Source organism: Panulirus ornatus, chromosome 63 (genome assembly GCF_036320965.1).
Source record: "Panulirus ornatus isolate Po-2019 chromosome 63, ASM3632096v1, whole genome shotgun sequence".
NCBI lineage: Eukaryota > Metazoa > Arthropoda > Malacostraca > Decapoda > Palinuridae > Panulirus > Panulirus ornatus.
The window spans coordinates 27,676,521-27,702,738 of NC_092286.1; the positions used below are offsets into that span (position 1 = coordinate 27,676,521).

At 39.1% G+C, this 26,218-nt stretch overlaps 1 protein-coding gene across 9 annotated transcripts in view; it reads right to left on the bottom strand.

Moving 5' to 3' along the window:
• Positions 1-26,218, bottom strand: part of LanB2 (laminin subunit gamma-1) — a 342,671-nt gene that overhangs the window by 105,336 nt on the left and 211,117 nt on the right. For 5 of the 9 annotated variants that reach the window (XM_071656600.1, XM_071656598.1, XM_071656605.1 and 2 more), the window contains 4 exons: positions 20,027-20,252; positions 16,549-16,575; positions 10,390-10,539; positions 9,377-9,546 (listed from right to left, as the gene is read on the bottom strand). In XM_071656600.1, the coding sequence (XP_071512701.1) occupies positions 9,377-9,546; positions 10,390-10,539; positions 16,549-16,575; positions 20,027-20,252 (573 nt within the window). The remainder of the gene's footprint in view (positions 1-9,376; positions 9,547-10,389; positions 10,540-16,548; positions 16,576-20,026; positions 20,253-26,218) is intronic. The other 4 variants (XM_071656602.1, XM_071656601.1, XM_071656606.1 and 1 more) reach the window with 1 other exon arrangement.

The following is a 26,218-nucleotide window of genomic DNA, read 5'->3' on the forward strand; positions in this document are numbered from 1 at the left end:
TGTGTGGTGTGAGGTGGTTTGATCGAGTAAGTAATGTAAGGGTAAGAGAGATGTGTGGAAATAAAAAGAGCGTGGTTGAGAAAGCAGAAGAGGGTGTTTTGAAATGGTTTGGGCACATGGAGAGAATGAGTGAGGAAAGATTGACCAAGAGGATATATGTGTCGGAGGTGGAGGGAACGAGGAGAAGTGGGAGACCAAATTGGAGGTGGAAAGATGGAGTGAAAAAGATTTTGAGTGATCGGGGCCTGAACATGCAGGAGGGTGAAAGGAGGGCAAGGAATAGAGTGAATTGGATTGATGTGGTATACCGGGGTTGACGTGCTGTCAGTGGATTGAATCAGGGCATGTGAAGCGTCTGGAGTAAACCATGGAAGGTTGTGTGGGGCCTGGATGTGGAAAGGGAGCTGTGGTTTCGGGCATTATTGCATGACAGCTGGAGACTGAGTGTAAACGAATGGGGCCTTTGTTGTCTTTTCCTAGCGCTACCTCGCACACATGAGGGGGGAGGGGGATGGTATTCCATGTGTGGCGAGGTGGCGATGGGAATGAATAAAGGCAGACAGTGTGAATTGTGTGCATGGGTATACATGTATGTGTCTGTGTGTGTATATATATGTGTACATTGAGATGTATAGGTATGTATATTTGCGTGTGTGGACGTGTGTGTATATACATGTGTATGGGGGTGGGTTGGGCCATTTCTTTCTTCTGTTTCCTTGTGCTACCTCGCAAACGCGGGCAACAGCGACAAAGCAAAATAAATAAAAATAAAACCTATAAAACTCAATAATGACATATCAGTGTCACTCAGTTGGACCTCTGTAAACTAAAAACAGAAGAAATTAACAGTCCTTACAAAGAAAAACCTCATGTTACAAATACTCACCAACCTTGAAATTATATTCATACACAATAACTCATTCCACGAAGCCTCAAGAACTAATACATTCACTCACTAATTCTGTATACATTATGTGTGAGCGAAAGGGATGTTATTCCCATTTGAATTTAGTTCTCTTGGTAAATGAAGCACCCCATTTTCCTTTTGCGCATGATGGAGAAGGTAATTCTAACATGGTAATTCCTTTCATACAATCTCATTTCTTTATCGAGATAAATGGGAAATACCTCATATATTCAACAGTCTGTAAATATTCATTATGCAAATGTGGCATTTGCTGTCAAAGGATCTTAACCTAAAAAATATGAAGACATTCTACAGCTGAAACATATCAGAGATTTTAAATGCAACATCCAGCTCTGAATACAGAAAAATGAAATATGACAAATGGAAGGCAGACATAGGAAAGGGACTGAAATTACTCAAAGAAATGTACTTATGTAAGTAATTCAAAAATATTCAGAAATGAAGAGGAGAATGTTTCTGAAAAAAAAAATAAATAAATAAAGAGCATTTACAGAGTACGATGAAAATATAAAAGCACAAAGATATTCATCATCTCATCACTTGGTAAACAGAGTGATGTTCAGTTCTGAATCAAATAATGCCACACTACCAGTAACAAAAAAGTTTTGGTTAAAAATCATCTACATCTCAAGAAATTCTCTTGAACAGGGAAAAATGTGCATAAATTTCTTAAGATCTTATTCTTACCTTCATATATATATGTTCCACGAATCTTGATTGCAGTGAGATTAGACAAAAGCGACATAAAGTCACGTGATGCGAGACGTGGAGACCACCCAAACTGAGAATCCTCATGCAGACGGAAGGTATACTTTTGTTTCTGTTGATGCAATGAGAAAGTTGTGAAAAGTACTTCTTAAATACACCAGTAGTTATATAACTGCCCATATATTACTTTCATTTTGAAAAGCAATACTGTCCATATTAAAAACTATTACCCTCAAACCATTTCCAAATAGAACTACAGAACTGGATCATTTGAAGCATCAACCCTATTATCATACTTTGCAAAGTAACTTTAATAAGATGAGAGGCTTATTATCCAACTTGTTAATACGCAGGCGAAGTATAATCATCAGTTATATCAAACTGGGCTATCTGGAGATCAGCATATAATAATATTCAAGTTTCTGTATGTTCCATCAAAGGCTACAAAGCTGGATCCCTGACTCAACCATCTGACAAGCAGTCCAATTCTCAGCCACCAAAGTCTTAACTACTAACAACAGAATACTTTTGGTCATTAACCATCTAAACACAGTATGGTAGTTCACATCTTACCACTGTGGAGAAATAAAATCTTTCCTTTCGAAAAGACTGATTCACTCTGCTGGATGAATACAAACTACGAAGGTTATCCACTAAACTATTTGAGTGAGAGCCCTAAATTCTGCCCATTTCACATTTCAATGTGGGTGCCAAATTTTGTCCATGGCTAAAATCTTAAAACTTGCCCCATTTAATTACACCAATTTCATTGGCATGGTGATGAAAAGTTACCAGAAGCTGTCAGCCTTACCCATATGAAAGAAAAGAATGGACTTCAGGTCTAGTTACCCTCTAGACATCAAAGAGAGGAGTACAATGCTGCACTGCTGCAACAGGAAAGTAAATGCCAGTTAAATTTACATGAAGTACTTTATTCAAATTTCCAATGATTTCATACAAAACAGGTACTCATATGCACTTCTATGTGCTACCACAAATAATTCTGTATTCATGTATTAGAAAAAAAAATGCAATTGCATACTCTAATATATGGTGGCCCTGTTGGGCCGATGTCACACCATTTAATGTCTCATAGTGACTATAACAACTAAAGGCATCTCAAAAATTCTAAATTTTTGTAAGTGAAGAGAAGTACTTTATGCTCTAACAGAGTAAAAATGACTCTTTTTTTGCTTTGTTTTCTACTTCCCCACCCACAAGAGGAAGGGATCTTTTTCTCCTGTCTGTGTTCTTATTCACTTATAATTAACCCCAGATTACTTTCTATAAGAGAGTCCTGGCATTACCCTAGGCCACTTTCTGCACCCTCAGGCTGTGCAACTTTCCATTAGTTAGAAAATGCAGATTCCTTTGGAGTGAGAAGTGATTTGACAAGTGATGCAGCCTCCCCAAAGGTGACTTTTCACTCGAGGTGTAACCTCAAGCAGGCAGAGTCCAGTAACACCCCATGTGTAGTGAAAGAGGTGAATACAACAAACAAACTCATTCATGGTGCTGATAACCCCACTTTTATCTTGTCACTTTTTACAGTAGCATATGTGACATGAAGAAATACATTTCCAATAAAGGCCACTTGGATGAAAGGTCAGGCAATGAGTTTGGAAAAAAATACAGCCAAGATTGATATGAATCCCTCAAGAGTCTGCAGAACCAATACCTTTAAGGTGGATAGGATGTAGAAATAGAGAAAGAAAATTTCACAGTTTTATAGTATAAACAAAATAGGACTTATCAAATGGGTCAATTCTTGTAAAGTAGTCAAAATGCTACACAGATGGGAGGCAGCAGCACTACGTGCTATGGGACCAAGTCTTAAGGGCCGGGATACATGCAGACAGCACACGAGCAGAAAATGAAATAATACCAATAAAACAGAGGGGTAACAACATCAAAGTAAACACAAAGGGATGGTTAAAAAGAGGAGATAGCAGAAGAATGAATACACCACAGGGCTTTTGATTCACTGTAACAAAGCAAAAGTGGACGGAAAGCCACCCCAGATATGCAAACAATACTCCATACCAAGAAAAATTTGACCCCTGTATTTATGAAATAGTTGTTACAAGAAAAATATTTGCAATATCACCAGCTTTTGTGAGTAAGATTTGATATTCATGTTTATTTATTTATTATTCATTATTATACTTTGTCACAGTCTCCCACATTAGCGAGGTATCGCAAGGAAACAGACAAAAGAATGGCCCAACCCACCTAAATACATATGTATATATATAAATGCCCACACATGCACATATACATACCTATACATTTCACCGTGTACATACATATACATATTTATTTTTATATTTATTTTACTTTGTCGCTGTCTCCCGCATTTGCGAGGTAGCGCAAGGAAACAGAAGAAAGAAATGGCCCAACCCACCCCCATACACATGTATATACATACACGTCCACACACGCAAATATACATACCTATACATCTCAATGTACACATATATATACACACACAGACACATACATATATACCCATGCACACAATTCACACTGTCTGCCTTTATTCATTCCCAATGTCACCTCGCCACACATGGAATACCATCCCCCTCCCCCCCTCATGTGTGCGAGGTAGCGCTAGGAAAAGACAACAAAGGCCCCATTCGTTCACACTCAGTCTCTAGCTGTCATGCAATAATGCCCGAAACCACAGCTCCCTTTCCACATCCAGGCCCCACACAACTTTCCATGGTTTACCCCAGACGCTTCACATGCCCTGATTCAATCCACTAACAGCACGTCAACCCGGTATACCACATCGATCCAATTCACTCTATTCCTCGCCCGCCTTTCACCCTCCTGCATGTTCAGGCCCCGGTCATTCAAAATCTTTTTCACTCCATCTTTCCACCTCCAATTTGGTCTCCCACTTCTCCTCGTTCCCTCCACCTCCGACACATATATCCTCTTGGTCAATCTTTCCTCACTCATTCTCTCCATGTGCCCAAACCATTTCAAAACACCCTCTTCTGCTCTCTCAACCACGCTCTTTTTATTTCCACACATCTCTCTTACCCTTACGTTACTTCCTCAATCAAAACACCTCACACCACACATTATCCTCAAACATCTCATTTCCAGCACATCCACCCTCCTGCGCACAACACTATCCATAGCCCACGCCTCGCAACCATACATCATTGTTGGAACCACTATTCCTTCAAACATACCCATTTTTGCTTTCCGAGATAATGTTCTCGACTTCCAAACATTTTTCAAGGCTCCCGGGATTTTCGCCCCCTCCCCCACCCTATGATTCACTTCCGCTTCCATGGTTCCATCCGCTGCCAGATCCACTCCCAGATATCTAAAACACTTTACTTCCTCCAGTTTTTCTCCATTCAAACTTACCTCCCAATTGACTTGACCCTCATCCCTACTGTACCTAATAACCTTGCTCTTATTCACATTTACTCTTAACTTTCTTCTTTCACACACTTTACCAAACTCAGTCACCAGCTTCTGCAGTTTCTCACATGAATCAGCCACCAGCACTGTATCATCAGCGAACAACAACTGACTCACTTCCCAAGCTCTCATCCACAACAGACTTCATACTTGCCCCTCTTTCCAAAACTCTTGCATTCACCTCCCTAACAACCCCATCCATAAACAAATTATACAACCATGGAGACATCACACACCCCTGCCGCAAACCTACATTCACTGAGAACCAATCACTTTCCTCTCTTCCTACACGTACACATGCCTTACATCCTCGATAAAAACTTTTCACTGCTTCTAACAACTTGCCTCCCACACCATATTTTCTTAATACCTTCCACAGAGCATCTCTAGCAACTCTATCATATGCCTTCTCCAGATCCATAAATGCTACATACAAATCCATTTGCTTTTCTAAGTATTTCTCACATACATTCTTCAAAGCATACACCTGATCCACACATCCTCTACCACTTCTGAAACCACACTGCTCTTCCCCAATCTGATGCTCTGTACATGCCTTCACCCTCTCAATTAATACCCTCCCATATAATTTACCAGGAATACTCAACAAACTTATACCTCTGTAATTTGAGCACTCACTCTTATCCCCTTTGCCTTTGTTCAATGGCACTATGCACGCATTCTGCCAATCCTCAGGCACCTCACCATGAGTCATACATACATTAAATAGCCTTACCAACCAGTCAACAATACAGTCACCCCCTTTTTTAATAGATTCCACTCAATACCATCCAAACTTGCTGCCTTGCCGGCTTTCATCTTCCGCAAAGCATTTACTACCTCTTCTCTGTTTACCAAATCATTTTCCCTAACCCTCTCACTTTGCACACCACCTCGACCAAAACACCCCATATCTGCCACTCTATCATCAAACACATTCAACAAACCTTCAAAATACTGACTCCATCTCCTTCTCACATCACCACTGAGTACAGAATGGAAAAAGGTGAGAACAATGGAAGTAAGGGGAGTGGGGGAGGAATGGGATGTATTTAGGGAATCAGTGATGGAATGCGCAAAAGATGCTTGTGGCATGAGAAGCGTGGGAGGTGGGTTGATTAGAAAGGGTAGTGAGTGGTGGGATGAAGAAGTAAGATTATTAGTGAAAGAGAAGAGAGAGGCATTTGGACGATTTTTGCAGGGAAAAAATGCAATTGAGTGGGAGATGTACAAAAGAAAGAGACAGGAGGTCAAGAGAAAGGTGCAAGAGGTGAAAAAGAGGGCAAATGAGAGTTGGGGTGAGAGAGTATCATTAACTTTTAGGGAGAATAAAAAGATGTTCTGGAAGGAGGTAAATAAAGTGCATAAGACAAGGGAGCAAATGGGAACTTCAGTGAAGGGCGCTAATGGGGAGGTGATAACATATACATACAAAGACATATACATATATACACATGGACATATTCATACATGCTGCTTTCATCCATCCTTCAGCCACCCCACCACACATGAAATTGCACCACCCTCCCCCCGTGTGTCCACGAGGTAGCGCTAAGAAAAGACAACAAAGACTACTTTCGTTCACACTCAGTCTCTAGCTGTCATGTGTAATGCACCAAACCACAGCTCCCTTTCCACATCCAGGCTCCACTAAACTTTACATGGTTTACCCCAGACGCTTCACATGCCCTGGTTCAATCCATTAACAGCACGTCGACCCCAGTATACCACATCATTCCAATTCACTCTATTCCTTGCACGCTTTTCACCCTCCTGTATGTTCAGGCCCCAATCACTCAAAATCTTTTTCACTCCATCATTCCACCTCCAATTTGGTCTCTCACTTCTCCTCGTTCCCTCCACCTCTGACACATATACCCTCTTTGTCAATCTTTCCTCACTCATTCTCTCCAAGTGACCAAACCATTTCCATACACCCTCTTCTGCTCTCTCAACCACACTCTTTTTATCACCACACAGCTCTCTTACCCTTTCATTACTTACTCGATCAAACCACCTCACAACACATACTGTCCTCAAACATCTCATTTCCAACACATCCACCCTCCTCCGCACAACCCTATCTATAGCCCACGCCTCACAACCATATAACATTGTTGGAACCACTATTCCTTCAATCCCCCACCCTGTGACAAACCTCCACTTCCATGGTTCCATCCACTGCCAAATCCACTCCCAGATATCTAAAACACTTCACTTCCTCCAGTGAAGAGTTCATGTACATATGTTAATACAGGGTTGAACTGTATCATTTTGAAATAAAATAATAAGAAGCAAGTGAGATACAGATGAATATTATATTTCTGCACTGTTGAATTTAACCTCATTCCTGCCTCCCACCCTGCATGGGTGAAGAGGTCTGAATTATGACAGACTACATGTTCAGTGCATAACAGAATGAGCATCAGGGGAATGAAGGGATTTAAAACAAGTCAGAAATATGTAGAGCAGAACCCTTAACATAAGAGTAAATAGGGTAATAGACTAAAGAAAGATAATTTCTGGAGAGGATAGCTAATGGGACAGGACCCTGATGGACATCACTGCTGACAAGGTAAGAGGGAAATATAATTCTATCAGTGACTACTGTATTGGAATGACTGGAAAACAAACAGTACATTAGAAAAGAGAGGAATGCAAAAATTCCAAAGGAAGAAAATTTAGCAAGCAAAAATTTGTGCCACATCCTGTCAAATGCTTTAAACATATTGAGGATGACACCGAAGGATTCACCAAAGACCCTGAGAAATGATAACCAAAGGTGGGTAACATATGAAACATCACCAGAAGACATTCCACCATGAAAGCCACACAAGAGTCTATGTGTTGAAGGAAATGGGAGTTGAAAAAACACTTTTAAAGACTTTGGAAATGGATGAAGTGATAGAGATGGTGCAACAGTTAGAATCATCTCCTTTCGTGGGGATGGGCTGAATCAAGGGATACTTCTAAGAAAAAGGTTGAGCTGGAGTTTTTAAACAGGAATTAAATAGGGAGGCAAGGAAAAGAGCTAGCTCAACAGCACACTCCTTCAGGACACCAGGGGGTATGCTGCCTGATCCATGTGCTTTGCCCACTTTTAACTAAGGCAGAACTCAGACCTTGTACAAAAGAAATATAGTAGAGGTCATAGGTTCAATAGCAGGAAGTAGGGAGAGGGAGGGATACAAGTGGAAACATCCAAAACAGATTTAGAGGAAAACATGATACCAAAGAAAGCAACTTTATCTCTTGGAGAATTAGCTATACACTGACCAAGTCAAGAGAGAGAAGGAAAGGGTAAACTATAATAGTTATTTAAAATGCTACTGGTTATGGACTACCTTACAAAAATTCAAGAACTGACAGAAGTCAAAACAACACATTTTCTTTTCAGAAAAGCATTTTCAACTACATATAATCACTCTTCAAAGATTTTAAGCAGATACAAGGAAAGAATGGCCCAATACACTCATCTCAGATGTAAATCAAAACAAATGATCAACCCATGAATAAAGAAAAAAGTTTCTTACAAAGAGAGATGTAGGCCTCCATCTCAGCTACTATAACCTTCTCTGCACTGTCAGGACAATTGTAAGTATCCCAGCTGGCAAAAGACAGGTTCCAAAAACGACAATACAAAATTTAAGAAAGACTACTGAGCCCTTCTGAAGTCCCAAAGTTGGTACTGTGTCAAAACGATTGAGAATTTGTGTTGGGTGTTTAATCATTTTGAATAGTTGCTATGGATCAACAAAGACAGAAAAAAGAAAGGGTCTCAACTCCACAAGGATCATGTAGAACCATTCCAATCTTCGTGGTATACATACATTGATATCTCTTACATACAGCATCAGCATGCGGATGCAATCAGCATCTCATTGCAGGGAGTCAAATAGTGGAAGAGTTGTACACAAACCTAGTTCTCTATCTAGATCATCCCCACATACAGTTTCAAGAAAATTTAGCCAACGTATTATGACCAAGTTTTTGTTACAGCGGTTGAATTTGCCATATTCTAGCTGCATTTTCAGAATCAAGCTATCTACCATGCACATTTCAAAAACTGTGGAGTTGAGAAAAAAATACTTCATTTGAATAAATGATGCCTAAATTGAATGCTAGATAATATGGGTTAGACAAACACTCGCTTACAGTTGTCTACAAATGGGTCAGAAAAACACTTGCTTACAGTTGTCTACAAAAGAAAATATTGAGTTGCAAATCTGATTCAGCTCTCAATGCAACAGACTAACAGTTAAAATTCAAGCACTAGGAAGAGCAAAAATCACAGCTTACCTGAGTGCTTGGAAGACTATTGCCTTGTGCAAAGATAGGTGCTGAGATGGTGAGGCCTGCACCTTCTAAGACAATATCTTCTGTGCTAGCCTGAGGACCAAGTTCTCCAACACGCAGGAAGAACGAAAGGTCATGATTATAGCTAGCACGCTGATCACCAAGAAAACGATCTGAAATAACAAAAGAAGCCAAATCAAATAAAGAAATGAATATTTTAGGCACAAAATAATTAAAAAGCTATAATAGTCTTCATTATGTAATGGTTAGTGCTGCTACCCATACATTACAAGGGACTATTTTCAAGTTCAAAAGACACACCAGCTGGCTCACAGCAAACTCAGATGTTCATCTTTAACTCTGCATCAAGGACAACACAACTTCAATCTACCAACTGACAATCCTTTCAAAAGTTCATATCATTTATATTTGTCCATGCCAGACATGAAAGGTTTAATGAAGGAATCCTGACTCAAGGCTACACTTTTCCAACATATTTCAAAGACAGATGCATATATCCTATAACATACCATATCTAAACCTAAAAAATGAAACTCTTACTTTCCATAACTCTTTCCAACTAACTGCCAACTATCCGACCATTCAATAACATTTCTGATGTTTAATTTGCAATAAATGAGATCCTGAATTCAATCTATTTTCAGTTGATTCAACTAAATTTCACATCTACATTCTCCTCCCTCCTATGTAGCAAAACTGCTTTTAAATTCAATCAAAAGAATCTTCAGTTCTAACAAGCATCTCAAGCTTTTAAAGAGTGATATGGTCATCCTGCAAAAATTTTACTATCAACAAGTACCAGCACAATTAGATTCGTGCCCCTCCATTATTGTCAAAGTAATTTCAGTATCAAATCTACCTCAAATAAGATTACTCACAACATATGCAATCATTAAAAAATCTTGATGATCAAGAAATTAGGTCATCTATCAAACCTGACATATATCATGTTCTCTTTATGATAACTTCATGTCGTAGTGATAAACATATCTCACCTGGAGCCAAAAAGTACACCTTGTCTCTTCCAAGAGCAGCAACAGCAAGGCTCTGAACAATGGCATTGTAGCTGAGTGAAACAGACCTTCCTGTAGATTCCTCTGCACGCCAACGTTCCTCACCACGCACAAAACCACTTTCAATGACGCCTGTACATATGAAATGCAAATGTAATTTCATATAAAGATGTTTATATACATATATAATATATATACCTTTTACCTTAACCTTCCTGTCCCTAGATCCCTTCTATGGGGCTCCCACACCACTCCAGAAGCTGACCACATACAATGGGCAGGACAACAGCTTGAGAGTGGTGTGCATGTCTTTGTGGGTTAAGCACAGGACTGCAGAGGAGTATTTGTTCTGAGTTTCAACGTGGAAGTTTCATCCTGGGTATTGGAGGCCTTGTGAAGTCCTGAATCAGATTTTGTAATCCTTAAGAGATGGGCAGTGTCCAGAAAGCAGGCAAGAGAAAATAACTCATACATGTCTAGGGAGTGGAATTTCATATGTGTGCAAGTCTGGTGTAGTGGTACATAACACTGGGTTGGAAGGAATGAACTTTATTGTTTGTCAGGTCATTTTGATGTATATATGTTTGCTATTACACATTCTGTCGGTCTTGTTTGTTTGGGGATGGGGATGTGTAGTAATTTGTAGTAAGCTATTTCATAAGTACAGGGCTGGAAATCCTTCCTTTATGTACTACTTCCCAAAGTAGGAAGAGAAGAAGGAGCCTATATTCCTCAAAGAACTGTCATTGATATGTTCTAATAACCTGAAGATTGTGATCATGTTACCTCACTCTTTTCTCTTCCAAGGAGGGTAATCCTAAAGCCTCTAGCCTTTCTCCATAAATCTGCCCTCTTTATTCTAGTACCATCTTTGTTGCCCTACTTTGGACCTCTTATAGCTGTTTGTGCTTCTTTAGGTACTGTGACCAAACCTAACAAGCATAATCTAGTTTTGGACTTATACAGGATATAAACAACTTGCCAAATATTTTTTATCTACATACTTGAAAGCCATTTTGATATTCACCAGAAGACAATTTGTCTCCTTGACTACTCTCCTAATGTGGGGCTCTGGTAATGGGTTATGGATGATGTCGAAACCCCAGTCCTTCTCACACACAGACTCCTGGAGCTTATTTCCTGCTAGATAATGATTACATTGAGGTCTTGTTTCATCATACAGAGGCACTTCTTTCATCAGCTATTTACCAGAACAACCTTGAGTTCTGTTTAGGACCCTCTGTTAGTTGATGCAATTCTCCTTCCTTTCCATTTCCCTTAAGACCTTTGTATCCTTTGCAAACATATTCAGGTAGGAGTGTTGCTGAAGTGTGAAGTAGGGATCAGAGTTTATTATTATTTCTACTTAGGGGTTGGTTATGGGTTGGCTTGGATGGGTCTGCTGCTGCTGCTGCAAAGAACTAAATGCAGAGTATATTGAGGTGAGATTGTACTGAAAGTATTTTTGTTTCATCCAGCAGGCATTGTATGTATGTAATTTTCTTGGTAGCTGGTGATCGTTCTAAGTGCTCTGTTTTGTGTAGTTTGCAACACTGCTTCTTTTTTTTCAGGGTGTTTAACAAGGCAGATAAGGCATGGTTTAAGATGGATTGTGTAGATCTGTATACTTTTCTTTCTTTCATATTTGTTCCATCATTTTCTGAGTTAGCATGGTAGTGCCAAGAACAAAGAAAAGGCCTCATTCACCCACATCCATTCTCTAGCTGTCATGTATGATACACCAAAACCATAGTCACCATCCTTAATCAGGCTGCACAGACCTTTCCACTGTCTTCCCCAGGTTCAGTCCACTGACAGCATGTTGCCCTCTGCTTACCACATCATTTCAATTTTCTCTCTCCTGTGCATACCTTTCACTCTCCAGCATGTTCAAGCTCCAACCACTCAAAATCATATTCATACTTCCATCTCCAGTTCCATCACGCATTCTCTCTGACCTCTCCACTTTTGACATATATCTTTCAGACACTTGTATCCTCTGTTAACCTCTCCATATGTTTAAACCATTTCCACACACCCTCTTCAGCTCTCTCAACCATACACTTCTTATTAGCACACCTTTCTCTTACCCTAGCATTTCTGATTCGATCAACCCTTCTCACCTAATATTTTCCTCAAACATTTCATTTTCAACACATTCACCCTCTCCTGCACATTCTCATCGACAGCCCAAGCCTCATGTTCATACAACATCACTGGAACTAGTAGATCTTCAAATATACTCACTCCTAGATAATGACCTCTTTTCACACTTTCCTTAAAGCTCCCAGGACCTTCATCCCCTCACTTGCCCAATGACTCAACTCAGTATCCATGGTTCCATTTACTGCCATGTCCACTCCCAGGAGCAAATGTCATGTGTATGTGATTTGTAGAACATATGGTGTTTTGTCCACTCAAGGTGACTGGAGGGTGTAGGTTGGGTTGGTGTATGTCCAGCTTTAAAAGAGTGAATGAAGACTTCCGTAGAGATGCCGTCATTCTGACATGGATGAGCCATTGTTCCCATTGTGTAATGTACTGCTTCATATCAGCTGTTACTAATGTAGTATAAGAGTGCTATGATGTGATATTGAGACTGTCTGTGTATGAGAAGACTTTCAAGTTGTGCTTAGCTACAGGTAAAGGGAAGTCACGTATGTACATACTGTAGAGTGCTGAAGAAAGAAATGTCCTTGGGGAACTTCATTCCACAGTCTAAGGGTTCCGAAAGCTAAGCCACTGTAAGTGGTATGGTGGCCAGTTATGAAGCTGGCAAACCACTTTTTTGTCAACGTTGTAAAGGATGTCAACAGGACGGTGTCAAGTGCTTTGTTGATATCTGTGGCTGGACTGGAGTTGTGGTTGGTTTAAACCATCTAAGTTATGTGTAGTCTGTATGTAAGATTATATGCTTATTTACGTGTCACATCCACAACACAAGACCTTAGGTATCAGGTCATGAATGCCCTACCTCTTTACCGAACTTTCACTGCATATAACCAAATGTTTTGTTAATAAATTGGTGTTCAGTTATAAAAATCAAATTCAACAATAAAGTTATACAGCCTGGGAGGATAAACTTGAAAATGTTAATAGTTTCTAACAACACCAATCTTTAAAAGAAGAAACTAAATACTAAAAAAAGGGAAATGCAGTTACAGTATTAGCTACAATGCATTCTCTAAAAGGAAAAATCCACCATTATTGCTAAAAGCAAGAAAAAATACAAAAAGAAAAAATATAGGAATATACGTAATACTTCAAGATAAAAAGAAACAAAATATCATGAAAGCATACTCCATGATAAATACATCTTTAGAGCTAGATCATTAACTTCTTGATGTTCAGTTGTTTGCAAATTACATCTCAAAATCACACCTGTACTTCTAATTTTACTCTATATTCATGAACAGAACATGTAAGTTTTGAGAAGTAAGAGACTTGAAATGTTTTCTCATGTGCTACAAGAAACGAGCCAATAAACAGCTAATTTTGATGTATTCCAAGTCAAATACGATATCAATTATCCAAAATAAACTAAATTAAAAAAAGTCATCCGCCACAAACAGCACAACATGCAGCCAGGATGAGTGTATGTCATCCATATGACAACCCGTGGCAAACTCCATAGAGTAATTCCAAAATCTACTGTCAATGCTCCATCCAGGAACATTAACTACAAGAGTGAGATGTTATACACGAGGGGCATGATACAAAATTGAGACTCACATCAGTGAAATTTGACATACAAAACTCTCAGCTGTTTATTTTCTTTAAACAGATGTAAGCAAACTAGTTAACAGCTACTTCCTAATGCAAGTCAAACATCAATGGTATTGGAAACTCTACTTACAAAATCTAAAACAGAAAAAAGCCTCTTCCCACTACCCACTACTTTAATCAAAGTAAAACTCTCATAAGCAACAACCTCATTATCATCTGTCTTTCTTTACAACTGCAATAATAACCCCAACATAAGTCATACTAGCCTTAGGACAAAACAGGGACAAAGGAACTTGGCAATTCACACCTCAGTTTCTGCACTTATTACTTCAAGGCAATATTGTTATGGAGTCAAAGTGAAAGCAATCATGAAACTTCAACAATGGCATATCATGTATGCATAATTTACAAAAATGTTGAATAAACACTCTCTTTGAACAAAGAATAGGGGTTCTTATGACCATTAGAACTAAGAGTACTGCAAGAATTCTATGATCCAAGAGGCCAATATTTATTAATCCATAACCTATACTATTTGAATGAACATGAGCCAGCAAAAGCCCTGAGCAGACAAGAGAAGTAGCCAAAGATTCTGGGAGAGGTAATAAATATATATTGGTCAACTTGTTATGCAAGAAGAATATTATTTTAAATACATGAAATGACACCCCCCTCACCACCAGGTAGCACTAGGAAAAGACAACAAAGGCCACATTCATTCACACTCAGTCTCTAGCTGTCATGTGTAATGCACCAAAACCACAGCTCCCTTTCCACATCCAGGCCCCACAAAACTTTCCATGGTTTACCCCAGACGCTTCACATGCCCTGGTTCAATCCACTGTCAGCACATCGATCCCGGTATACCACATCGTTCCAATTCACTCTATTCTTTGCATGCCTTTCACCCCCCTGCATGTTCAGGCCCAATTGCAAAATCTTTTTCCCTGCATCTTTCCACATCCAATCTGGTCTCCCATTTCTCCTCGTTCCCTCCACCTCTAACACATATATCCTCTTTGTCAATCTTTCCTCACTCATTCTCTCCATGTGACCAAACCATTTTGATACACCCTCTTCTGCTCTCTCAAACACACTATTTTTATTACCACACATCTCTCTAACCCTTTCATTACTTACTCGATCAAACCACCTCACACCACATATTGTCCTCAAACATCTCATTTCCAACACATCCACCCATGCCTTGCAACCATATAACATTGTTGGAACCATTATTCCTTCAAACATACCCATTTTTGCTTTCTGAAATAAGGTTCTCGCCTTCCACACATTCTTCAACATTCCCAGAACTTTCGCCCCCTCCCCATCCCGTGACTCACTTCCACTTCTATGGCTCCATCCGCTGCCAAATCCACTCCCAGATATCTAAAACACTTCACTTCCTCCAGTTTTTCTCCGTTCAAACTTACCTCCCAATTTACTTGTCCCTCAACCCTACTGTACTTAATAACCTTGCTCTTATTCACATTTACTCTCAGCCTTCTTCTTTCACACACTTTACCAAACTCAGTCACCAGCTTCTGCAGTTTCTCACCCGAACCAACCAACAGCGCTGTATCATCAGCGAACAACAACTGACTCACTTCCCAAGCCCTCTCATCCACAACAGACTGCATACTTGCCCCTCTCTCCAAAACTCTTGCAGTAACCACCCTAAAAAGTTAAAAAGGAAAAGAATATAAATTAGCACCTTGTCTTTCCAGCTTTATCAAGTAAACTTTGTGAAAAACAGTGCTGTCCCCGTTAATCTATCCATCCCTATATCTACATCTTAGTAAGGTACCATGGCTAACTATACAAAGGCGTACTTTTATGATTAAAAATCATACTCTGAAACATTTTCTAGTACATTTATCAGAGCTAGTTCTGATTTCAATGAAAAATAGAAATTTACATAATAAGACAAAGATTTATGTATGATTCTGAGATGGTATTGAATGTTACTGTTCAAGAAATAGACAAATTTCTCTGAATACTATGATCTTGAGGTCATATTTACCATACAGAAGCTTTCAACTACTTTAGTAAGAGAACCAAAGACTTTCACAGTTACTTACATATAAAGAATAACAACTAATACTTTCAGAGGATAAGTAGAAATATTGATCACTGTACATAAATACATGTACCAAAATTCTGCTTTTTTACCAAGATATGAGACAACTAATCTATAATATACACTATTTTCAAAGCTTCTCAAATGAAGCAAACCATGATTGGCTAACAGTGCCTCTCTAACCCAATCATAATGAATAATTCCACATCGAAACAAAAATTTTTATTTCAAATTTACATTTAAAGATATTTTATGAAATCATCCAATCATGATTACTTTAATCATGAAGATAATTAACACAGAAGCTTATCCTTTGGCTAAATTCCAATACTTACATTTACGATATTCTGGTAATGATTTCCCTAAAAGAGAAAACAGTGAAAAGGTGAAGTGAAATATAGAAGCTTAATCAATGGATTCCAGTAAAGCAAGTCAAAATCAGCCAATACATCTGCAATGGATAAAATTTCTTTCAAACTGAAGGTATCTGAGATGCTTTCATACATGTTTTCATAACCAAAACAAGCATTCAGCTGATAATAATAAAACAGTCACACAAGTACTAGTAGCCATATTCACTACCCATACCTTGATACTGAACAAAATATAGTCATGAGTACAGAATTCACACTTGTTTTCATGGTTTAACCACTCACAAAGTACCTTCACTTAATCTTTCCACATCTCACGAGAAAACATTGTATATATTTAAGCACGTCACCACTCTTTTTTCATCATTCATTGTGCCAAATGTTATTCAATGCATCAACCATGATTTTCTTACCCAACTTCACGATGTTGCTATTGTACATGAAGTCTTACATTACACTGTTTACTGCATTACAGCTTTTGTTTCTCTTCAGTTACGTTAATTTCTAATACTAGCATGAAGTCCACTATGATGGGGAGTATAGATAAAGTACTTTAATATCCTTCAAAGAAAATAGCTCAGATAAGCTGAAGGAACACATAGAAGCACAAATGTAAAACCTCTTCTATCTATTTCCCCCCAGAAATTCCCATCAAGGAGTGGTCACAGCAAAAGAGTCTCCACTTTCCCTTTCCCCTCCGTGTCATGCACTACTTACTTTTGCGAACAACTTTCCTTATCTTTCATCATTTCCCCATTCATTCTACCCAATGTCACTCCCATTCACTCTCCAGTTCTCTTCACATTTTTCACAACCTTGAGAAACATTTTCTTTCATTTGCCCTTTTCTTCAGCAACTATGCCTTTCTCTTGACCTGTCATACAGTTTCCTTACTTCTTTTGCTAGAAATATAACATCCTCATTCCATAACTCACTACCTATTCTCATACATCCACATCCCACCCTTTCCATGGCACACACTTCACCCACACACTTAAGCTCTGTCTCCCTAAATACTTTTCATTCCTCTTCTATATCCTTTATTTTGTTTACTCTCATCCTCTGCCATTTTCACTTAATTGCTCTTGGGAGACTGTGCAAAGGCCTCTCATCCAAGCTTGTTCACTTTCACTATATCTTTCACACTCGTCAATTCCTCATTTCCTAAACCCAACATCAACTTTCACATTCTCATCCATTACTTTTATATTAAACAACCTCTCCTTTGTACCCCTGTCAATCAACACAGGTGTGCTGACTGACCTTAGTCCCTAACGAATGCACACACATGAATGCAACTTTTCTTGAACAAAACATTCACAGACACCATCGTCCTTTCAGCAAAGAATTAAACACACTTTTATCCATTTTCATCTATTCCAAGAATCCTAAGCCCCCTCAGGAGCACCCTTAACTGCCACACCAATCCTCCTTGCATTCAGATCCCTAGCACCAAAATATAACATCTTGCATTAAGAAAAAACTACATAAGTACCCACTCAGCTGTTCCTGCATTCCTTTCTTCTTTCACTACCTGAAACACATTTCTTTCATGGTAGCAAAGATGGCAATGGACTGCCCTAATTGTGGCCATCACATATGCATTACATATATATATAGGGAGAGGGGAGAGAGAATGCTTCCCATATATCCCCTGTGTGTTGCAGAAGGCAACTAGAAGGGGTGGGAGTAGGAGGCTAAAACCCTCCCCTAACTGTATTTCAATTCCTAAAAGTTGGAAGAGAAGAGGATTCAAGTTGGGAGTACTCATCCTCCTTGAAGGTTCAGGTTAGGTCAAAATGTGTGTGAATGTGACCACGATGAGAACAAGGGAGAGACAATAGCATGTTTGAGGAGAGGAGCCTGGATGTTCTAGCTCTGGGTGAAAAAAAGCTCACAGAGAAGGGGAAAGAATGGTTTGCGAATGTCTCAAGGGTAAAATGGGATTAGTGTGAGAGTGAGAGCTAAAGAAGGTGTAGCGCTTCAGCTGGAGGAGGAGGTGTGGAAATGTGTGAAAGCCTGTAAGGAAGTTATTGTGGTAAGGTCTCTTCAGAAAGAGAAAGAGAGTGTGTTGTTGATTGATGAGCTAGGATTTTCAATGCATGTAGGCTTAAGGTGAGTTGCCTGAGGATTGGCAGAAAGTAAGGGCAACAAAAGAGAATGTTCATATTTCAATGTGCACCAGGTTGGTTGTATTGGAAAGTGGTGACTGACAGTGACAGGATGATGGCATGCACAGAATATCAGAATGGGGAGGAACTATGCAGTATCAGGAATGGTACGGCAGGTGTGGGTCAGACATTTGCTTTGAAGAATGTGCATGAAAAATACTCAAGAAAAAAAGAAAGATCTGTATGACGTATTTATGGATCTGGAAAAAGCATACAACAGAGTTGATAAAGATGCTTTGTGAAAGGAGTAGGACGAAAGTTACTAGAAGCACTGAAGAATTTCTATCAAGACAGTAAGGCATGTATGTGAGTTGGAAGAGAGGATGGTGACTCATTTCAGGTGAAGGTGTGTCTTATCACCAAGGCTGTTTAATCTGTTTATGGATGGGGTGATGAAGGATGTGAATTTGAGGGTTTTGGAGAAAGATTGCAGTCTACTGGGAGTAGAGGGGCCTGAGAGGTGAGTCCATTACTACTTTCTGATGGTATGGAGTGGTGGCAACTCTAAGCACTACGGCTCAGCATGTATTTTTCTATGTCCATTACAAATGATTCCTATGTACTTGGAATCCTAAATCCTTTTCAACCTTTAACACAGTCTCACAGCTCATTCCTCATCAGAAGTGGTCTCCTCCTTGTGATTCTGTCTTCTCACTAACACCAGGCTTTACCTCCCAAACATTCCCAAACTACTATACTCACTTACTCTAAACTCTGACCCAGATCATCTTGGTTTCTCTCATCAAACATACCACCCATCACTCCCTTCTGTTTATCCTAGTCACAACCATGCATATTCAGACACCTGAGTCTGAGCCCTTAAGGAAAAATCCTCACTTGACTCCTTTCTCTGTTCATGTTTTTAAAAATTAGAACAAAAAAGAAGAGGTTTTCCAGTACCTATTCCTGCCCTTACTAATTACTTTTTGGGACATATGAGAGATACTTGGGTAACATGCTCAATCCCCTATCCCTAAGGGTAAAAACTCACCATGATCAATCTTCTATGAACATCACAGAAGGTCAAATTTCCATTTTCCACTTCTCATGATAATTTTCTTTTCCAATAAACAAAAACTACAGTTGAAAGCACCATATACTGTTCAAGTACGTCAAACACTGCCTTGCCTGAAGAGATTTCAGTTCCTAAAACATCAATCATCTACTGTCAAACACTACTTCTCAATTAACCATTTTTATTTTGAAATAAACAATACCATTAATGTGCTTCCTCAAGATTTACAATTACAAGCTAAAGTTTTCAAACTTACCCTGAGAGTAGCCAGTGGCAGATGAACAAATGGAAGAATGACCATAGCAGAAGCATGGGGTGCAGCCAAATTCGTTTTCCTCATTCAGGTTGAAGAAACCAGGTTTGCACTGGTCGCACTGTTGCCCTTCTACGTGTTCCTTACACACACACACTCCTGATGCTGGATCACAATTTGCCTCATTACCACGACTACCTGCTACATTGCATCCACATGGCTTGCATCCCTAAATCAAGAATTCCATATTAAAAACAAAAAAAATTATATTGAGTGCTAAAGCAACAGAAGTAAAGGTGAAAGATTCATATCGGTATCAGAAATAAAATGTTTAGCAAGACATATTACCCTCTTATGGCTTTCAAAACCATACATTAAGCAATGTATACTTAACATTTGCATAATCTTGTGGTGCTTCTGGAATTTCACTCAGAGACATTTTGTTACAAAGATCATATTTCTTGTGCCTAAAGGGCAATAGTTCCTACAATAAATCTAAATAAGAGGTAAATGTCCATGTCTATCTACCTCTCTATGATTTCTTTCAATATTTTTAGTTCAAAGGTTATATATGTATTGAGTGCAATATAATTCAATACTAAATTCAATTCCACATCTTTGTATAATATGGTAAATTATATGATTTCAAACTTTTATAAATAAAAAAGCATTACTTTAATAACATTAAACTATTTCATGTCTTTCCAATTATGAACAAATAAAAAATATAACAGGAACATGAGTTTTATCTCAAGTATTCAATTATTCAAACATGTAATGGCACTTACATTATTATGAGACAACCTATGCAAGCCATGAAAAAAAAATACACACACCACTCTGAGCAAGTCTGACATAATCAACTGCACTTGATCATATGTCACACTAAAGAAGGAAAAGCACACAAACGACACACACCAAACAATAATGGTAACTTTTTTGGCATCATAGCTTCCATGACATGAGAAAGAAGCATACAAAATAGTCATATAAACCTAACTGTTGAATTTCCCCAACATGCTTTAGATCTAAGAGTACAAACAGCTCCTGAAAAGGAAAGTACTCAAAAAGCATCAAAGCATAATACTACTTCTTGCTATATGTAAAATGTGTAAAATATGGAACAATGTGGGATACAGGGGTCACCATGCTGTCAACGGACTGAAACAGCATGTGAAACATCCAGGGTAAACCATGGAAAAGTCTGTGGGGGCCTAGTTGGAGATAGGGAGCCATAGTTTTGGCACATTACACTTGACAGCTGGACAATGTGTATAAGTGAATGTGGCTTTTCTTCATCTGTCCCTTGGAAATGTCAATCAAGTATAAAAAAAATTCATGCAATGTGTTTTTTTCATACTTGTTCATCATTTCCTACATAGCAATGGGGCACCAGGGATATGTGAAGAACAGACTCATTTGCTCACATCCACTCTCCAGCTGTCATGTATAATGCACCGAAACTAGAGCCCTCCATCCACAGACAAACCACACTGAAGCTTTCCATTGTTTCCTGACCACTTTACTGCCCCAGTACAGCCCAGTGACAGTACAATGCCCCTATGCACCACATCATTCCAATTTGCTCTATCCCATTCATACATCACACCCTCCTGTATGTTCTTGCCTCGATCACTTAAAGCACCTTTCACTCAATCCTTCCATTCTATTCTCAGTCCTTCTCCTTCTTCTTCCCACACTTCTGATACAAATACCTTCTTAGTCAGCTTCTTACCTATCCTCTCTATGTGTCCAAACCACTTCAAAACACCCTCTTCAGCTCTCTCAAATGTACTCTTCTAACAGCCACACCTATCTTTTACTCTATACTTATTTACTCAATTACACCACATATTACCCTCAATTATTCCATTTCCACATGTTCACCCTCAATGTCCTTTTTTCTTGAGGGCCCACAACCTGCATCCATATAACTGTTAGATCTAATTGACCACTAAGCATATCCATTTCTCCTGCCCAAGTAGTGACCACTAAACATACCCATTTCTCCTGCCCAAGTAGTGAGTGACCTCTCTTTCCACACATTCTTCATTGCATCCAGGACCTAGCTCCCTTACCCAGCCTATGGCATACTTCAGCTTTCACAGGTCCATCTGCTGCCAAATCCATACCCAGTATTTAAAACAATCCTTTTCTTACAGGTTCTCTCCATTCAAATTCACACTTCAACCCACCTGTCTTTCTCCCCTGCTCAATTTAAAAACCTGACATCTATTTGCATTAACTGTCAACACTCTTGTCTCACACACTTCCCCAAACTCAGACATCAACCTCTGCAATTTCTCACTCAAGTTTGCTAATAGAGCCATATCATCGGTAAACATATAAACTGACATATCTCCCAGGCCCCCTAAACCCTATTACACTGCAAACCCACCTTATCTCAAAGATTATGGCATTTACCTCTCTCAAAATCCTATCAACATACATCAAACAGCCATGGTGACATTACACATCCACAGACCCACCTTCTTCAGGAACCACCCATCTTCCCCTCTTTCTACTCATACACATGCCTTACACTCTCTTGATAAGAAATTCCTCACTGCTTGTCTCCTACACTATATATTCATCTAAACAGTATCTGTCACTCCACTCCTACACTTCCTCCATATCCATAATTGCCACATACAAATCCTTCTCTTTTTCACACTATTTACCACACAGATTCTTCACAGCACTTACCTGATCTACACTTCCTCTACCACCCCTGAACTTATAACACTGCTCCCCAGTCTGATGCTCTATGCATGCTGCCACCCTCTCAATCACAACTCTCTCATACAGTTATGCTCAACATACTAATACCTCTGTAATTCAAATGTTCACTTTGTCCCCCTTGCCTTTAAACAATGACACCATATACCCATTCTGCCAATCTTCAGGCACCTCAACCTGAACCATATATACACTGAAAATCCTAACTAACCAATCAACAACACTATCACCCCATTTCTTGAGATATTCCTTTGCAATCCCATCCACTCCAGCTGCTTTTTCATACTTTATCTTATACAAGACATTCGTCAAACTTTCTCATTTCACCAAATCACTTGTCATAATCCTCTTGCTTTGCATACCTCTGTATCCTAAATATCCTACATCTGCCATCCTATCATCGAACATATTTAGAGGCCCTTCCAAATACTCACTCCATCTCCTTTTCACCTCCTCTCTGCCAATTTCCACTTCCCATTTGCATTCTTCAGTAATGCTCCCATTTGTTCCCCTGTTCTTGTCACACATTCAACTCCTTATAGAACATTTTCTTACACTACCTTCAGTTTGTGGGTATTTTCTCACCCTTCGCCCTCTTTTTCAGCCTCTGCGCCTTCCTACTGATCTCCTGCAGCTTTCTTTTGTACATCTCCCAATTACCTTAACTTCTCTACAGGTAAGCCCATATACCTTTCTCTTCTGTTTCACTAACATCTTAATGACTAATACTGAAGAGTACTGTATGAAAATAGTACAAAACTGGATAAGATCAATCAACAGCATAAACATAATGGCACTGGTGTACATGGTGGTGATGAGAAGCAGTGAGTTCTGGTTGGAGTGTGCAATTTGTGGAATTTCTTGAGTTCCTTGACATCAACCAAATAATCTGCTACATTTGGCAAATCTTCTACCAAAACAACAGCCATAGCTAAAGTGTCAGTGATGCCTGCGAATTGAAGATCTTCCCTTATCTTCTACTAATATCAATTCTATCACAATTGTGGAACAATAATAAAGTATAATGTGTTGTGGTAATGCTAAATGCAAAATCAGAGATGAGAAGAAATATACAAAATAACAAACAATTAAAGAAGCCAGCTATGAGGGGCCAAAAGTGGTGGAACAAGCAAGTGGGAGGGGGGTACGTGCAATATTGGTTAGTCTCTCGAGACCTGCCTCCTCCCAATATAATACTCTGCTAACACCACCTTAACCTTCCCCTCCAACCTCACTGTTTACAATTCGTCATTATTATGTCATGAATTCCAGATCAGTGAGAAAACTACTTTACAAAAGTTTAATGACACCAAAATGTTAAAAAACAAAATCTTATATATCCTATTTCCTTTCTTAAGTGTTTTTACTGAAACAAAATAATGATTTGTAATATATACCAATAACTTATATATACTATCATGATATAAGAATGGAGAAGGTATTACCTCTACACAGTCAAGTGAAATGAACTTCCTGCCTTAATGGATGTTGCTACAAAAATCGCTCATCACAGAGACACCCTGTTAGTGTCAAGTGCAGTTTTTGAAACTTAATACTTTTCAATAACACCATTTCTAATTAATTTTTCTTGGATGTCATAAAAGGAAAGCACTGAAAAGAGAACCCATGATTTATAGAAAAGACAGGCCATCTGGGAAAGAAATTCTGAAACTGAAATGGATGTTCTGGGATAACTACAATTACTTGCATAAAGGCATGGAGGACAAGAGTAAAACTTTACATTACACACAGATGTGTGTGTTGTATGGTAAAGCGTTGAGTGAGATAGGGATGGCACTTGCAGAGCATCAGATTGGGAAGGAACACCATGGCTTAAAGGAGTGGTAGACGTTGTATGGACCAGATGTTTACACATAAAAATTTGTGAGAAATACTTAAAGAAAGAGAAGGAAAAATCTGTGAGAAATAATTAGAGAGATAAAAGGATATGCATGTTATATTTATGGACTGGAGACAGCTTATGACAAAAGTGATAGAGAAGCTTTGCAGAAAGTATCATGAATGTATGGTGTGGGAGGAAAACTACTAAAAGTAGTGATGAGCTTTTGTCAATACAGTAAGGTATGTAAGCAAACAGGAAGAGAGGAGTATGAGTGGTTCCAGGTGAAGGTGGTCTGTAGCAGGGATGTGTGATGTCACTATAGCTGTTTAACCTGTTTATGGATGGGGAAGTGAGGCAGGAAAATGTGAGGGTCTTAGGAAGAGGAACAGATCCGCAGTCTGTTGAGGTAGCTGGCTGCCCAGGAGGTGAATCAGTTGTTGTTTGCCGATGACACAATTCTGGTGGCACATTCAATTGAGAACTGCAGAAGTTGGTTTCTGAGTTTGGGAGAGTGTGTAAAAGGAGAAAGTTTACAGTTTATGTGAATAAGAGTGAGGTTATAAAGTTCAGTACTGAAAGAGACACATTGGTTTGGATATGAGTTTCAGTGGAGAGAATCTGAAGAAGGAGTGTTTTTGATACCTCGGAGTGGATATGTCAGCAGATGGAACAAAGAAAGGTGAAGTAAACCATATGGTGGGTGAAGGGGGTAAGGCCTTTGGTGCATTACAGAATGTGGAAAGAGATTACTGTCTGTGAAGGCAAATATGGGTATGTTTAATGGTATCATAATAATGACAGTGTTGTATGGATGTGAGGCATGGGTCCTAGATGAAGAGATGAAAAAGTATGGAAGAGCATGGATGTGATGGAAATTAAATGTTTTTAAGGACAATATGAGAAGTGAATAGGGTTCCCTGAATAAAAAATAACTGGGTAAAAGAAAGGTGTCTTGGTAAAAAAGAGTATGAGGGGACTGAAGAGGGTGCAGTGAAATGGTTAGAGCATACAGAAAGGATGAGTGAGAAATGGCTGGTTAAAACTGTATCCATGATGGAAATGGAGGGAACAAGAAGGAAACCAAAAAGGTGGAAGGGTGGAATGAAAGATGCTCTGAGTGACTAAGGCCTGAACATGAAATGCATGCATGGAATAGAGTGAACAAGAGTACTGTGTTGCACAGGTGTAATGTGCTGCCAAAAGGTTGAATCAGGGCATACATAATGGTAGGGGGTAACTACTTGAAGGTTTGTGAGGCTTGGCTGTGGATAGAGAGGTTCTGATTTCAGTGCACCGTGCATGACAGTTGAAGAGTGGTTGCGAACAAATGGGGTACAACCTCACAAATACAGGAAACAGCAAATAAATATGAAAAAAATAAACTTTTGCCTAAGTCATCAGCAAAACAAGAAGTGAAAATAAGCCAACATTAAGGGACTTGGAGTAATGCTTCAGCATCATAAATGCCAAAGAAAGCATGTCTCACTCTTTGAAAGGATCAATGCTGGCTTCAATGAGTGGCATCTGGAAAAACATTAGCTTGAGCAAATCCATGGCTTCTGTGGTTTTGAGAAGACACTTCCAGACATTCAGAGGAACATTTTGGGCCTTGA